The sequence below is a fragment of the Lepisma saccharinum genome, chromosome 1 (genome assembly GCF_977018435.1).
Source record: "Lepisma saccharinum chromosome 1, izLepSacc3.1, whole genome shotgun sequence".
Classification (NCBI taxonomy): Eukaryota; Metazoa; Arthropoda; class Insecta; order Zygentoma; family Lepismatidae; genus Lepisma; species Lepisma saccharinum.
In genome coordinates this window covers 186078752-186094599 of record NC_139229.1, presented here as the reverse complement: position 1 = coordinate 186094599, position 15848 = coordinate 186078752, and the positions used below count along the sequence as shown (strand labels likewise).

The window sequence follows — 15848 nt, the reverse complement described above, 5'->3', positions numbered from 1 at the left end:
TACAGCTATGAACTTGACGAAAACAGAAAAGCACATAGGGTGAGCATAGCAAGCAAGAAAATTTTACAAAATGTATTATTATTTGCATAAAATTTAAAATCGAAGGGGGTGCCCTTGGCTGTCAATGTTAGTCCCCCCTTACTCCCTAGAATTGACTTCCATCAAAGGTTGGGTGGCAATGATTCCCTGCCCCCTGGGGTTGCGTCATTGTATAATACAGACATATTTAAGCAATATATGTTTACTTTAGATACTTTAAGCTCACTGCCATTGTTAGTCAACCTTATTCTGCACAGTTTGACTGCTCGACTAACCTTGTATTAATGCGAGTACCCCCCCCCCTTCTCCAACCAAACAGATTCTAAAGGCATAAGAGGTGGTGTTTCATTTCAACCCTATCGCCGTGATCACCCACAGGTAGGTAGAAAAACTATACATAATAACCAATATTAATAACAACTCAATCAAATGATACGATCCCCCCATTTTTGTGTGAAGATATATAGAATTGGAATAAAATTTTGTCCCCTCCAAAAATTCCCATGATGCAGGTGAATCATGAAGCCCCTCTGTGGGCACCCCTGGTGACACACCAGTTGGCAGCATGAGTGCAATGCCTGTACAAAATGGCGACAAACCGAGAAAAGAGTTTTGTGTGTTCGAATATGCGAGATGTTCATCTGTTATTGAAGTTCAGCGAGAATTCAGAAGAGACCTTGTTTTGGACACCGGTAGAGCTCAGAGAACGCATCAATGCTTCTCTGATTACCATTGACAGGAGATTGCTACAAAATGTATGGGTGGAACTCAACTACCTCTTGGATGTGTGTTGTGTGGCTAAAGGGGCAAACATTGAACATTTGAAGAATGTGAGGAAAACTTGGTGAGTTTACAGTTATTTTCATGTATTATTCATATCTGTATGTGCAATACTTTGGACAGTGTTTTGAAATCGAATGAATCATTTATAGTATACCTGTATTATAAGTCTTTCTTGTGTTCACAGATAATTCCAATAAATTTATAAAAAATAAACATGGTAAATTATAAATCTAATAATATGTAAACTTTCAAGTCATATCATGTACAAAGGTTAAAACTAATAATAATACTTCAAAAAAATATAAAATCATAAAATTTCACACTATTATGTTTGTTATTTGTGTTACCAGGATCTCGACAGAGGGCACAACATTTGATCATGAAGATCATGCTGACCTTTTTACCCAATTATCGTACAAAAAATATTAAAACATTTAAAAAAAACTGAAGCAGTTATTTGTTTGTAATATATATATACAAAAGAATATTTCATAACATGGTCAGCCACACATTTATATCCATCTTTTTCTTGAACTCTGTAAACTGTAAACCCTCTTTAACATTTTAATTCATGGGCTCGTTGCAGAAGGATCTGGAAATAGGTCCAAACAATGGGACTGAAGAGGGAGTTCAAGATAAGCCACTTATAAGTACAAACCTCTTTCTTCTTCTTCTATTTTTTTTTTAATCTTAAGTGGTATTGCCAACATTCAAGAATGTGAGAATATTTAATTTATAACACAGTACAACGGATCTGGCAAAAACAAAATTGATGTAATTCTTCTAAGTCAAACAAATAAAAAACTCACTGTCCAGAAGTTAGGTTGACAATTATTTGCTTTCCATTCTTCCCACATATTATGTGACTTTTCTGTGGTGAGATCCTCCTTAGTAAAACCCATAGATACTGCAAAGTCTGTTGCCAATTCACCTACAAGCAATGTATGATCGGTATATTCCAAGACATGGCGTGCTACAGATATAGCATGCTTTATATTGCGTAAGGCTCCTACTGCACCAATATTAAGAGTTGCACTGCAACATAAAAAAGAAAAGCATCAAAATAAGCTGAATGTTTAAACAAGTTTAAACACTGAGCATATGACGGTGACATTTCAATAAAAAATCTCCAGGGGAAGGAATCCTTATAGTTATTACCAATAGTTACACATTATCAACAAGACTACTACTGTGTAAAGTTGACAACATGGTCATTTTTAATTCTTGCCTTCTTAATGAATAAAGAAGATTTTTAAAAATGAACCTGAATCTTCTTGTTATCTTCCCAATATGGGTTCTTTTAATGTTCACTATGCTTGTCAATAAACATGTCTCCTTCAGAAAGTACTCGTAATCTGTTGGAAGTATTTCCTATTGCTGGTTTACCATTCTATCATTAAAAACAAATTACATTTATGTAGTTCGAGCAAAACATTTATATTAAGTGCCACCTGCCCACTTATCTTGTTAGAAGCCTGCAGGAATCTGCAAACTTTCATACACAAATCTGAAAATATATTTTTTTATCATGATCCTGACTTTAGGAAATGATCTCTTGATTTTCTGTATTTCAAACAATTAGTAAATCGTAGATAGAGAATGAGAGAGGAAGGGTAGTGCATGGAATGTTGAACTATTCATTGACAACACTATAATCACAATGTGAGAGCGAGGTATTTCCAATACTGCACGTGAATCAGATTTCCAAACCAAGAACCAAAATTTTCGAGATCAATCCGTCAGGGAAATTAATGTACATGAATAGGCATTCAAGAATAAACAGAAATAAGGCATACCTGAAGTCAGATAAAATTGGAGTTTTGATTCTGCAAATGAGTATCTTCATCAGAAAGAGTAAAAAAATGGAGGTGATTATTAACATGAGTGCAATAAGACAAACAATTGCCCACAATTTTAATGTGTGTAAGAATGTCACTACAGTTTAGCTAAACACTAAAATATTTCTTTGCAATACAGACTTAGAGCTATGGTGGTCTAGTTGGTAGGGTGTCTGCCATGCGGGAGACCCAGGTTCGATTCTTCAGGTGGGTGTTATAAGGTTGGAATTTTACCAGCCTTGTCCATGCATAAAGTGGCTCTGGGCTCACCCAGCCTCAAGTAAATGGATACCTTGGGGCAACCCTGGAGGGTAAAGGCAGCTGGAGTGTGGTGCTGATAACATCACCTCCAATTTGGCCGAGATCAAGAATATGTTGTGGGGCCCTACCCCCAAATACCCTAAATGTGCCATCATGCTATGGTGCTGTATGAATGGGGAACTTTACATTTTACCTTACCTAATATAGAATGTTTATTTCTGACAGAGTCTGTATATAGATTGTTTAACTTAGCTTCATTTCGCAGAAAGTCTTTTTTATACAGGGTGTCCCACGAACGGCGCAACTGGGAATTAAGAGTGGCGTTACTTGTAACCGAAATTTGTACATACGTAAGTCATACACCAAATGTTAGCCCTGTCCAAGTAGATATTTTTAAACATAGAAACAACAAACGGGGTGCAGTGTTGCCAAATGTAAGTGAAAGTGTAAATTTATTTTTCCACAAAGCATGGAAAATTGCATGTCAAACATTCGTACGGAAATTTGGACGTCAATTTCCACCTTGGGTAGGTGGACTATTTCGCCATCTATAGTTCAGAGAAGAAAACCGATCGTTTTCGCGTATAGCCAATTCTGAAATGCCTCGTAAAGGCGTACCAGTCCAAATGGGTGTTTTAAAAAAAATATGAGGCACAGTGGCAACACTGTTGATGTTTGAAGGCAACAAAAGGTGTGTTTAGTGATGGTCTATGACATGGAAATACTGGAAACAGGAAAAAAAGAAAATGAAAATTATGGTGAAAAAAGTGTTACTTACCTACTCCTGGCAACCATGCAATGGGCGTAACAGGCAGTGTAGCTTTACAAAAGATGTTGAAAATGACAACCATTTTCCCTGAGGCATTCATCAACACGTTTTATCATGTTGGAAGCAACTTTATGCAAGGTTGATTGGTTTATATTGTTAATGGCTGTGCAAATGTTTATTTTTAGATCATAAAGTGTTCTTGGGTTATTAATATAAACTGTTTGTTTCAAATAACCCCACAGAAAAAAATCTGGAGACGTCAGATCCGGGGAGCGACTGGGCCATAAGTTTCTGCTTATAATGTGATCGCCAAAAAACTCTGCCAACATGTCTAAAGTTTCATTAGACGTGTGACATGTTGCGGAGTCTTGTTGAAACCAACAATCACGTTCATCACGTTCCAACAGAGAAATAAACTATGTGATAAGGTGATAACTATGATAACTGTTCCGTCAACTGTTGTGTTGAAAAAGAATGGACCGATTATTTTTCTCCACGAAATCGCGCACCACACACCGATCTTTTATGGATGAAGTGATTGTTCATGTAACAAAAGGGGATTGTTACTTGACCAGTGTCAAGAATTTTGACTGTTGACATATCCATTTAAGTGGAACCATGCTTCATCTGTGAAAAAAACCTTATCCAAAATATTCACACCATTGTCTCTAATAAAATTTCTAAACCACTGACAGTATCTTACACGTGCACCTTTGTCAGCTTCCTTCAGTTCTTGCACAGCCTGTACCTTATATGCACGTAGGTGCAATTGTTTTTACGCACGGTGAGTTGTTGTTTTTGATACACCTGACTGTGCAGCAAGTTTATGAACAGATTTCCTGGGAGATTGTGATATTCTCTGCTCCACATCCTGCAGCACACCTTGTGTCAAAACTGGTGGTTGTCTGTGGTAGGGTTCGTCATTAACTGATCCTGTTTCACGAAATCTGGAAACAAGTCGATATATAGTCGAATTTTCTAGAACACTGTTATTCGGATATTTCTCGCGAAACACAGTTTTTACACTAGCGTACGATTTTGAACAAAAATAATGTTCCACAACACCCTCTCTTCCAAAGAGTACTTCATTTCACAGAACAATTCTAATCTTCCCCTACATACAATGCGAAATGCACGGCTCAAACAGTAATGAGTACACAACTAACTGATTCTTTTGTTCTCGTTCGGTGGGCGCTCTTATCACATTGCATGGTTGCCAGGTGTAGGTAAGTAACACTTTTTTCACCATAATTTTCATTTTCTTTTTTTCCTGTTTCCAGTATTTCCATGTCATAGACCAGTGTTCCGCAACCGGTGTGCCGCGGCACACTAGTGTGCCGTCACAAGGTGAAAGGTGTGATGCGAACTTTTACTTACTATTGTAATATTGTAAGAAATTCATTGTCGATTTGAAGTAAGAAGGTGCTTGTTTATTCTTGCTGATAACTGTTATATTTTCATAGAAATTAAATGTAATTTATTTACTCGATATTGTTATAGTTTGCTCATCTTATATGTATTCTCGCCTGTCATATTGGCCCGGTTTGATGGGTTACTGGCAGCAAGCTTTGTGTTCACCGAAAAGAAAGCCGCGTAAGACTTTTAGCAACCCTTTTAGCGGCCCGCACCAATCATACAAATAGAGCTATTCAAGCGAGTTCTTTGTTTGTAACACTGCATTTTTGTGTAAGGCTGGCTGTTTTGTGCCTGTTTGTCGGCGCTTCTTAAACTTTATTGATCTTTTCCTTCGCCGAAGGACCCACACATTGTCAGACAACAATTACAGTATTTCAGTTCAGTTCTATCACAGCTGTGCTCTGCAGTAGAAACGAAAATATTCTGACTAGTATGGATAAGATTTAAGGATTTATTAATAAGTTGAACTTGTGGATACAGACAATCAAAATAGATCGTGAGAGATGTTCTAAACTGTATGGCCCCTTGCTGACGATAACAAGGTGTTGATGGACTTAATTAAAGAACATTTAGTACTCTTGCAGCAGACTTTCAAAAAATATTTTGGAGAGAGCGTTGAAGATTTTGACTGGGTTCGTGATCCATTCAGTATAGATTCGAAATATCTTCCGAAAAATTTACGCTTACGAGTACAAGAGGAACTGGCAGATTTGAAAGCAGACAGAACATTGAAGTTAATTTTTTTCGAAGTGCCTTTAGATACAATTTATTTGTCAATAAGCAGTGAATACCCGGCTATCTCCGAGATGGCAGTTAATGTGTCATTACCATTTTCAACTACTTATTTGTGTGAACTGGGCTTCTCGACGTTGACTGCAATTAAAACATCAGAGAGAGACTCAAATCCATCGATGAAGAAATGAGGTTTGCTTTGTCAATGATTCCGCCACGAATCAGCCGTCTGTGTGCAGCTAAGCAGGCTCAAGTATCACATTGAAGGTATGAGTAGAGTTATTTACTTTATAATTCGTATTAGAAATGTGTTCTACAGTGAATTAAAGTTAATAAATTTTTAATAAATGCATAAGTATATTCATGTTTTATAATAATAATAATAACAACAACAATGATAATAATAATAATTGATTACATAACGACGTAATATTTCGTAATTATATTAAAATTCATATGATTTTGAGGGGACAGACATTTTGGTGTGCCGTGTGAGTCTAGGCCCGTCTGGGGTGTGCCGTGAGTAAAAAAAGGTTGCGGAACACTGTCATAGACCATCACTAAACACACATTTTGTTGCCTTCAAACATCAACAGTGTTGCCACTGTGCCTCATAATTTTTTTAAAACACCCATTTGGACCAGTACGCCTTTACGAGGCATTTCAGGATTGGCTATACGCGAAAACGATCGGTTTTCTTCTCTGAACTATAGATGGCGAAATAGTCCACCTACCCAAGGTGGAAATTGACGTCCAAATTTCCGTACGAATGTTTGACATGCAATTTTCCATGCTTTGTGGAAAAATAAATTTACACTTTCACTTACAAATTGGCAACACTGCATGAACAACACTAAACCCCGTTTGTCGTTTCTATGTTTAAAAATATCTACTTGGACAGGGCTAACATTTGGTGTATGACTTATGTATGTACAGGTTTCAGTTACAAAGTAACGCCACTCTTAATTCCCAGTTGCGCCGTTCGTGGGACACCCTGCAGTACCCTGTGTGCTTGTTGCCGCCTCGTAGTGTTGCGATCTCTCCACCAATCTGTGTCGCTGATCTCGAAGGTGTTGTGTGGTGATGATTTACAATCTCCAGGGATTTTTATATTTCAGAATTTCATCGTGACATAGTGGAGATCACTGGCTCCACATCATGGATTTGCAAAAAAAAAAATTCTTCTGCACCATCAGCAAGGCATCACCACACAACAGCTTCGAGATCAGCAATGCAGATTGATGGAGAGATCGCAACACTACAAGGAGGCAACAAGCACACAGTTCGACTGCAGCGGTTCTGGACTAGAGAGAGCTAGAAGCTGAGAAGCGAGCCCGAGTGTGGAGAAGTAGCACACAAGCGATAAGCCACCTGCCGAATCTCCTGCCACCTACCATCACTGTCAACATTGAGGCCAGCAGTCTCATCAGCATTTCCAGGGCACAGGTTTCCCTTCCGACCACCCATGACAACAGTGACTGAGGGCCAGACCATCAAGCAAGGGGTGAGTAGCATTCAACCGACTACAGCTCTCAATATCCTTCACTCATACCACTCAGGGCAGAAGTGGTTCAGCAAAACCCAAACTTGAAACCTACACTTTATTTTACTGAGCTACGTCTCGGTGTGACTCGATCCAGCACCTCATCCAACATCCCCCTACAATACATTTATATTCTCATAGATTTAACATTAAAGTCTATGTCAATGTAGGATCCGAGCACTTTGAGTTCTGTCGGTCGTGGGGCTTCTTGAGTCAGTTGTCAACATGGTGCCAATCAGAATCCCTTTCTGCCAAGGTCGTACCTGCCTGTAAGTGTTGCCACCTATGATCAAATCGGAATGCTAAGGAGAATTCTCAAAATTGGTCTTCACAAAATCGAGAAAAATAATGTACGACTCAAGAAATCTTACAGTTTGTGGAGATAATTACTTTAGGCTGTCTCAATAGTAGAATAGTTATTTGCTGCGAATAATACTACTTGCCCTGAGATATGATAATCTACATAGGCATCCCGCCACCATTCTACTTATTTTAGGGTGATTCTGGACCACTTGTAACTGTTTGCATATATGCGGTTTACCGCCGTTCAAGCAGCCATTCTTCAACCTGGTCATAAACTACTCAAGCTGCAAACACTGTATGGACACAACGGCGATACCCAACCGTGTCTGTTGATGACCTGCGAGGGGTGGAAAGACTGCTCCCTCAAAATGCCGAGAAACATCGAAGTGCTCGGTTCCTAAACTGACATCCAGTATAGTACACAAGCAGTCTTTTAATGCTGGCAGATTAAACTTCAGAAACACAAGTGCTGGAAGCACTTCTGGAAGTACCTACTTCTTGTCTTATTGCAAATGTGTCCCGCAACACTGAACACTCGATCACTGAATACTGATGCAGCAAGTATGCTCATCATTCTATTTCTGATTTTGAGGTAGGTTGATCCTCTGAATGAGAGTCTACAATAATTTTATCTTAAAAAACTCCACAGTGATGAAGATCCATTAACCTAATTTTCAATGAATCTTACAAAATTAAAATATGAAACTTAGAAGGTAAAACTCTAGAATTGCGGGTACTGGTTTCAATATTAGATTTTTGCCCATGCTGATATGTCAATTTCTGCTGATATTCATACATCGGTAATCGGCTTCGACACATCTCTAGTGTTGATTATGAATGGCTTTAAGTCGTCCTATTAGCCCAGTCAATGAAGGACAAAAAAAGCCAATGTTGGAAATAATTCCATAAAAGCTGAATTTTGGTCAGTTGTTAGAACACTACTAGTAGTGTAAAATCCCAAAAGTCCCCACCCCTCCTCACGCTGCTTCTCCCCCCAGTGCCCCCCCCCCCCAAACATCAATTTCGTAGACTGAGAGACTGACCTATATCATCGTAGACAGGTAATCTTTTTTAGTCTTAATGATCATTAGATGGACTACAAAAAATATTGTTGAATTTTTCGATAATGTCGATGGTTTTCCAGTAATTTAAAAAATAATCTGCAAAAAGTGAATTTTTTCTAGTAGGTACATTTTAAAATTTTTGCCTTTTAACTTTTGAACAAATTAAATTACAAGAAATTGTTTCGAATAAAAGTTGTATCCTATTTTATAAGCTTTAAAACAATATAAGTTTCAATGTATTTTAATGAAGGGTAGACCATAAAATGTGTCTCCAAATGGAGGATAGTACCAAAAAAGTGTCTCTTTATCGCAATCCGGCAGTTAAGTCCAGAATCATTGACTTCCTAATAAAAGCAAGAGACTCGGTGGAATTAATTGTTGTACCAGCTAAGATATGTTCAGGCGAGTAGCCAATCACCATCTGCGTTCTGATGTCCACCATATTGGACATTTTTGATTTGATATATCTTGGGAACAGTGGCACCTATCAACTTCCGTTTTTTTCTTCAGAAATGTTCCAAATAGTGCAAACTTTAATAATATATTAATAAATTTATTTTAAAAAAATAAAAAAATAGTAGTTTTGTAGATAAACTCAGTATTTATAACACTTTGTGAATAACGGCAAGTTGAAAGTCTTAATAATTCTCGAACTAAACAATAGTGTATAATATCTTTTAAGATTACGAGATGTTTGTTAGAAGACTTTAGACGTACTGAATGCTTAATATACGATTTTTTATATTTATAAATTGATATTTAATAACATTTTAAAGAGGAATACAATTTATTTATTTACAACCCAATTCGATTTCTGAAAATGGATCGAAAGAAAATCACATATTCATTGTAATTAGTGACACCAAAATAGTGAAAATACTTAGAAAATATTTTGTTATGAATTTTTCATGAGATCATTTTCGTTCTTTGATCAGGTTTCAAAATCGTATCCTTTACATTTGCATGATGTGGAAGCAAGATTTTCCATCCAGTGTACTGTTTACTTGCAGTGTTTTATATGATTTCTTTGTAGTTATCATCCACAAGTACATAGTATTGTCAGCCACTGAGGTATCCAAGAACAACGGTCGCTCTGCACTTCTCCATTAGAAATCAGCTGATCTGGGTTGACAACAAGGCATTTACAACAAAGATAACAACCCTATGACTATAAGTGCTGGAGGTTATTTCATGGCACAGAAATTTTATTATTCTAACATCCTCATATTGACAAAAGTGGATCAAAATAGCCCATTCTAACCACGTCAAAACGAGTATACTAGATTGGGATGATTCCCAATAACTATACATTTCCGGAAAGCCTTAAGCTCAGAACACTTTTCTCTTCATAAACTTTTATTCTCTCGTATAATATCTAAGATACTAATATACAAAACAGTAATTTTGCCTGTAGTATTATATGGATGTGAAACTTGATCCCTTACATTAAAAGAGGAACATAAATTAGGAGTATTTGAAAATAAAATCCTTAGAAAAATATTTAGACCTAAAAGGGATGAGGAAACAGGTGAGTGGAGAAGGTTACATAATTTAGAACTACATAATTTGTATTCATGTCCAGATAGTATTAGAATAAATCAATCCAGAAGACGTAGATGGACAGGCCATGTGGCATGAATGGGAGAGGAAATAACAGTTTACAGGATTCTTGTTGGGAAACCTGATGGTAAGAGACCAATAGGAAGGCCAAGATGAAATTGGAGGGATAACATTGAGATGGACCTAAAGGAAATCTGTAAAGATGGAAAAGATTGGATTGATCTTGACCAGGATAGGGACAGATGAAAAAAAGTCTTGTGTTGCTGCATCCATAGACTTTCACGTTTAAGAATGCTAGAGAGTGAGTGAGTGACTTAAGCTCAGAACCTTTCAGCCTTCAAGATCGGATGAGCTAAGAAATTGCACGTAAAGAAAACACCTGGTGTTGACATGTTATGAACTTCTTTGGCTTAGATGAGTTGATAGCAATCACACTGTGCAATATAGTTTGGATAGCATTTCAAACACAACAACACATCCACGTAATGCAACAGCACTGCTGCTTTTGTTTCCTGATGACTAAATAAGTCCTAATGATGTGACATGGGTTTGACATCACTCAAAAAGCCATATAGCTTCTGAACCAGGCCAGTTCCAAGTATTGCATGCAATCAACAAATATTCAAAATATCGTACTGGATTCAGTGGTTATGGGCTGGCAACAAATGGAGACGATAAGAGAGTCATCATGGAAGGCTCTACGTTGAAATGACTATCTTAAAATGCATGGTGGTGTTCTTGCTGGAAGAAGCTAGATATAAACTTTGGAGCAAACTAAAAGTACTTCTTACTTGGTACAAGGAATTCATTTCATAAAGCTTGACATGTCAGGAACTACAGCAAGTACTCATCAGACTTCAACATGTGCACTCTACAAACTGCATAAGGATGTATACCTTGTCAATTGTAAAGCAGAGGCTGACTCAAGATAGTGCAAGTAAGGAATTTAAAAATCTCAGTATGACAACTTAAATGAGACTGTTCATCTGGGAAAGAGCCTTCATGAAACAAACTTCTCTTTATACCTAAAATCTCTGTGCAATCTGAGGTAGGTTATTTACGCTCAAGACCATTATAACCAATCTTCTTCTTCTTATAAGGCGCTACAGCTCTTTATGGGCTTTGGCCTGCTCAATTACATCCTTCCACTCTTCTGTACTCAACACACATTTCTTCCAGTTCTGTATCTTCAGTTTTCTTATGTCATTTCTGACATCGTCTATCCATCTGGTTTTGGGCCTTCCTTGTGATCTTGTAGCAATAGGTCTCCAATTGTAAATTTGTTTCACAATTCTTTCTTCAGGCATTCTTTCAACATGACCCAACCAGCTCAATCTTTGTGTTTTGATAAATCTTCTTATATTCTTACTCGTTATTAATATTTCAAGCTCTTCGTTTCTTTTTATTCGCCATACATTATTAGATTGTCTCGTTGGGCCATATATTTTCCTTAATATCTTTCTTTCAAATATCATTAGTTTTCGAATTATATCTTCTTTCAGCACCCAGGTTTCACAGCCATATGTAACCACAGGTCTTATTATGGATTTATACAGCTTTAATTTTATTTTTCTGGTAACTAGTTTGGATTGGAATATCCTCTTATTCACATAAAATGCTCTGTTTCCAGCTGCAATCCTTTCTTTAATTTCTTCTTCAATTTCATTGTTTCCATTTACTATTGACCCGAGATATTTAAATGACTGTACCTGCTCTATGTGCATTGTATCTATATCCTCTTTTTGTTGTTGGATTTTTCTTCTTGTACACCTCATATATTTTGTCTTTTTTTCGTTCACTATTAATCCATATTTCATTGCCTGTTGCTTTAGTTTCACTAGTGAGTCCACCATTGATTGCTTAGTTCTTGTAGTAATTACTATGTCGTCTGCATATGCACAGACCTGTCTTAATCTTGTTGAAATGAACTTCTGAATTATTTCCTCCATGACTATGCTAAATAAAATTGCTGATAATGGGTCTCTTTGTTTTACTCCTCTATTTATTGCAAATTTCTGACTAAAATCATTGTTTCCTTTTACTACTGCTGTAGTGTTTTGTAATGTCATCTTTATTAATCTTATTAGTTTGTTTGGAACATTAATTTTCTTTAGACATGTAGGAATTATATTTCTATTTACTGAGTCAAATGCTTGCATAAAATCTATAAATATGTTACGCAGTTCAATATTATATTCATAACATTTTTCAAATATTTGTTGCAGTATGAATATATTGTCAACTGTAGATCTATTTGGTCTAAATCCCATTTGATATTCGCCCAATTTGTTTTCTGTAATTTCCTAGATTCTATTTTGTAGAAGAATTGCAAAGATTTTGTATGCGACATTCAAAAGCGTAATTGGTCTGTAGTTATTACACTGCAACCTGTCTCCTTTTTTAAAAATTGGGCAAATGATACCATGTAACCACTCTCGTGGCATTTCCTCTTTATTCCATATGTTGAGTATCAAATTATAAATTTTATCATATAACCTCCATGTCTTATCAGTTCTGCTGTGATATTATCTGAACCAGGTGACTTATTCATTTTTAAGGATTTTATGATTTTATATACCTCCTCATATGTTGGTATTGGAGTTTCAGTATCATTTTCCAATTTTTCGGATATTTCATCTTCACACGGTAAGTATTCCCAATTTAATAATTCCTGAAAGTACTCTTTCCAACGGAGTAATACTTTTTCTTTCTCAGATATTAATTCTCTAGATGCATCTTTACATAATGAAGTTGCATGAGTGTAGTTCCCTACATGAGATGTCACAGCCTTAAAAAAATTCTTGAATCCTTTCTTCTATGGTATTCCTCAATCTCTTTGATTGTATCATTTATCCATTCTTTTTTCTTCTTTCTGCATACATTGTCGGCAATTCTCCTTTTTTGTCATATTCTTCACAATTTGCCCTTGTGTGTCTCTGTAAACATCTTTGTTGTGCAGCATTTTTCTGATTTATTACCATTTTACATTCATTATCCCACCATTCATTCCTTGGTTTTCCATCTTGCTTTTGTATTACTTCAATTGCTGTTTTCAGAATGACTTCTTTGAGTTGTTTCCAATCTTCATTTATATCTTGAGTATCAATAAAGTTTTCCAAATTTTGGCTCATTTCTTTTCTATATTGTTTCAGAATTGCTTTACTATGCATATTGCTTTTATTCCATTTTATCTGTTGTCTTGGAATACTTTTTCGTACAGGTATTAATTTCTGTTTAATTACTGCCTTGACCAAAAAATGATCCAAATCACAATTCAGACCCCTCATTGTTTTTACGTCCTGCACCATTTCCTTTTTATGTTCGTTTACTAAAACATGGTCAATTTGGTTGGTAGTTTTCCCATCTGGGGACACCCAGGTACCTTTATGTATCTTTTTACGTTCACACTGTGTACTTATTACAGTCATATTATTTGCAATAGCATAGTTGCATACTCCATTATTATTGGTTATCTCATGCAATGTATGTTTACCTGTTACTTCTTTATATGCATCCTCTTTTCCTATTTTTGTATTTAAATCTCCCAAGAGGACTATCAGGTCATGTCTCGGGGTTCTATCTTGCACTACTTGTAGTTCTTCATAAAACTTATCTTTAATGTCATCATCTTTCTCTTCTGTTGGAGCATACACGTTTATAAATGTCACATTACAGAACCTTCCTTTCACTCTAAGTTTAGATATTCTTTCACTACACGGTTCAAACCCTAGTACATGTTTTACCATTTCTCTCTTTACTAGGAATCCAGTTCCGTGCTGACCCGCAGTTTCTTTACAACTGTAATACACCAATCACGAGGTACAATACTCTGTCCCTGGAATCTATGGAGCAAGAGAACGAAAATAAGTCTCTGCGTAAGTAGTAACTCGAAAGGGTTCGACCAATAAAAACTTGCAAGAAGACAGGATTCTGTGGAGGGGGAAAAGGGACGGCACTTACCAGCTGTTTGCATCAGCATGTACTGCTTTGCTCTGCCCTCTTTCTCCCCTTCTCTACCATTATGCATGACCTTGCTCCAGAGATTTTTGGGATAGAGTATAGGTGTTTTGTGTTGAATGGGAAATCTTGTCTACACCACTACATTATCCAAATGTAGAATTTCAATCGAAGATCTGATCAAAAAGAGAACTGATATAATGAGAAAATCATATCAAAATATTTTGTAAAACAAATTTCAGTATTTTCATAACATCAATTACAATGAATATGTGTTTGTCTTTAAAATAATAAAACAATTTAATACTGTAAACATTTCAATAACTTCTAGTTTCAGAAATCAAATTAGGTTGTGTATAAATTGCAATTCCTTTAAAAATATTATTTGAGGTAAATTTATAATTATAAAAAATTGTATATTAAGGGTTCAGTTCGCCTAAAGTCTTCTAACAAATATCTCGTAATCTTACAAGATATAAAATACTATTGTTTAGTTCGAGAATTATTAAGACTTTCAACATGCCATTATAAATAAAGTATTATAAATAGTGAGTTTATCTACAAAACTACTATTTTTTATTTTTTAAAAATAGATATATTAATATATTATTGAAGTTTGCACTATTTGAAACATTTCTGAAGAAAAAAATGGACATTGATAGGTGGCACCGTTCCAGAGATATATCAAATCAAATAATCCAATATGCTAGACGTCAGAATGCAGATGGTGATTGGCTATTCGACTGAACATATCTTAGGTGGTACAACAATTAATTCTACCAAGTCTCTTTGTTTTAATAAAAAGTCAATGATTCCGTACTTAACTGCCGGATTGTGATAGAGAGACTTTTTTGGTACTACCTTCCTACGCACACACATTTTATGGTGTACCCTTCATTAAAATACATTAAAACTTATATAGTTTTAAAGCTTATAAAATAGGCTCCAACTTTTATTCAAAACAATTTCTTGTAATTTAATTTGTTCAAAAGTTAAAAGACAAAAACTTTAAAAGTACTAGAAAAATTATTTTTGCGCATTATTTTTTAGATTACTGGAAAACCACAGATATTATCGAAAAATTAAACAGGATCTTTTTTTGTAGCCCATTTAATGAGGATTAAGACTAAAACAAGATTGGTCAATAACTCTCAGTCTGCGAAATTGATGTTTTGGGGGGCACTGGGGGGAAGCACCACGAGTAGGGGCGGGGACTTTTGGAATTTTACACTACTCGTAGTGTTCTAACAACTGACGACAATTCAGCTTTTACAGAATGATTACCGACATGAAACCTTTATTGACTGCGCTATATTCCCGGATCCTTGTTATTATCAACTCCACTTGCCAAGGATGCTATATGGCAGTGTCCAACTTCCTTGAGGCAATGTGACAGTCCTGCCCTGACCATCTTCTACTTCCCGATCCTGACCAGACAGATTATGCAACATGATATGTGTTGATGAAGGATGAGTTGAGTCACCCTCAGCCAAAGGCCAGACTGCTGACTACCCAGCCTATCCAGGCTGATAGAGATGTACTGTGTTGGATTTCTGTCGTTTCTACTAAATATTCAGTAAGTA

At 36.1% G+C, this 15848-nt stretch overlaps 1 protein-coding gene across 1 annotated transcript in view; it reads right to left on the bottom strand.

Moving 5' to 3' along the window:
- The window catches only part of LOC146005238 (N(4)-(Beta-N-acetylglucosaminyl)-L-asparaginase-like), a 36566-nt gene that overhangs the window by 6850 nt on the left and 13868 nt on the right, over positions 1 to 15848 (bottom strand). Inside the window, exon 3 of the mRNA XM_083144325.1 lies at positions 1632 to 1857. Within this exon, the coding sequence (XP_083000451.1) occupies positions 1632 to 1857 (226 nt within the window). The remainder of the gene's footprint in view (positions 1 to 1631; positions 1858 to 15848) is intronic.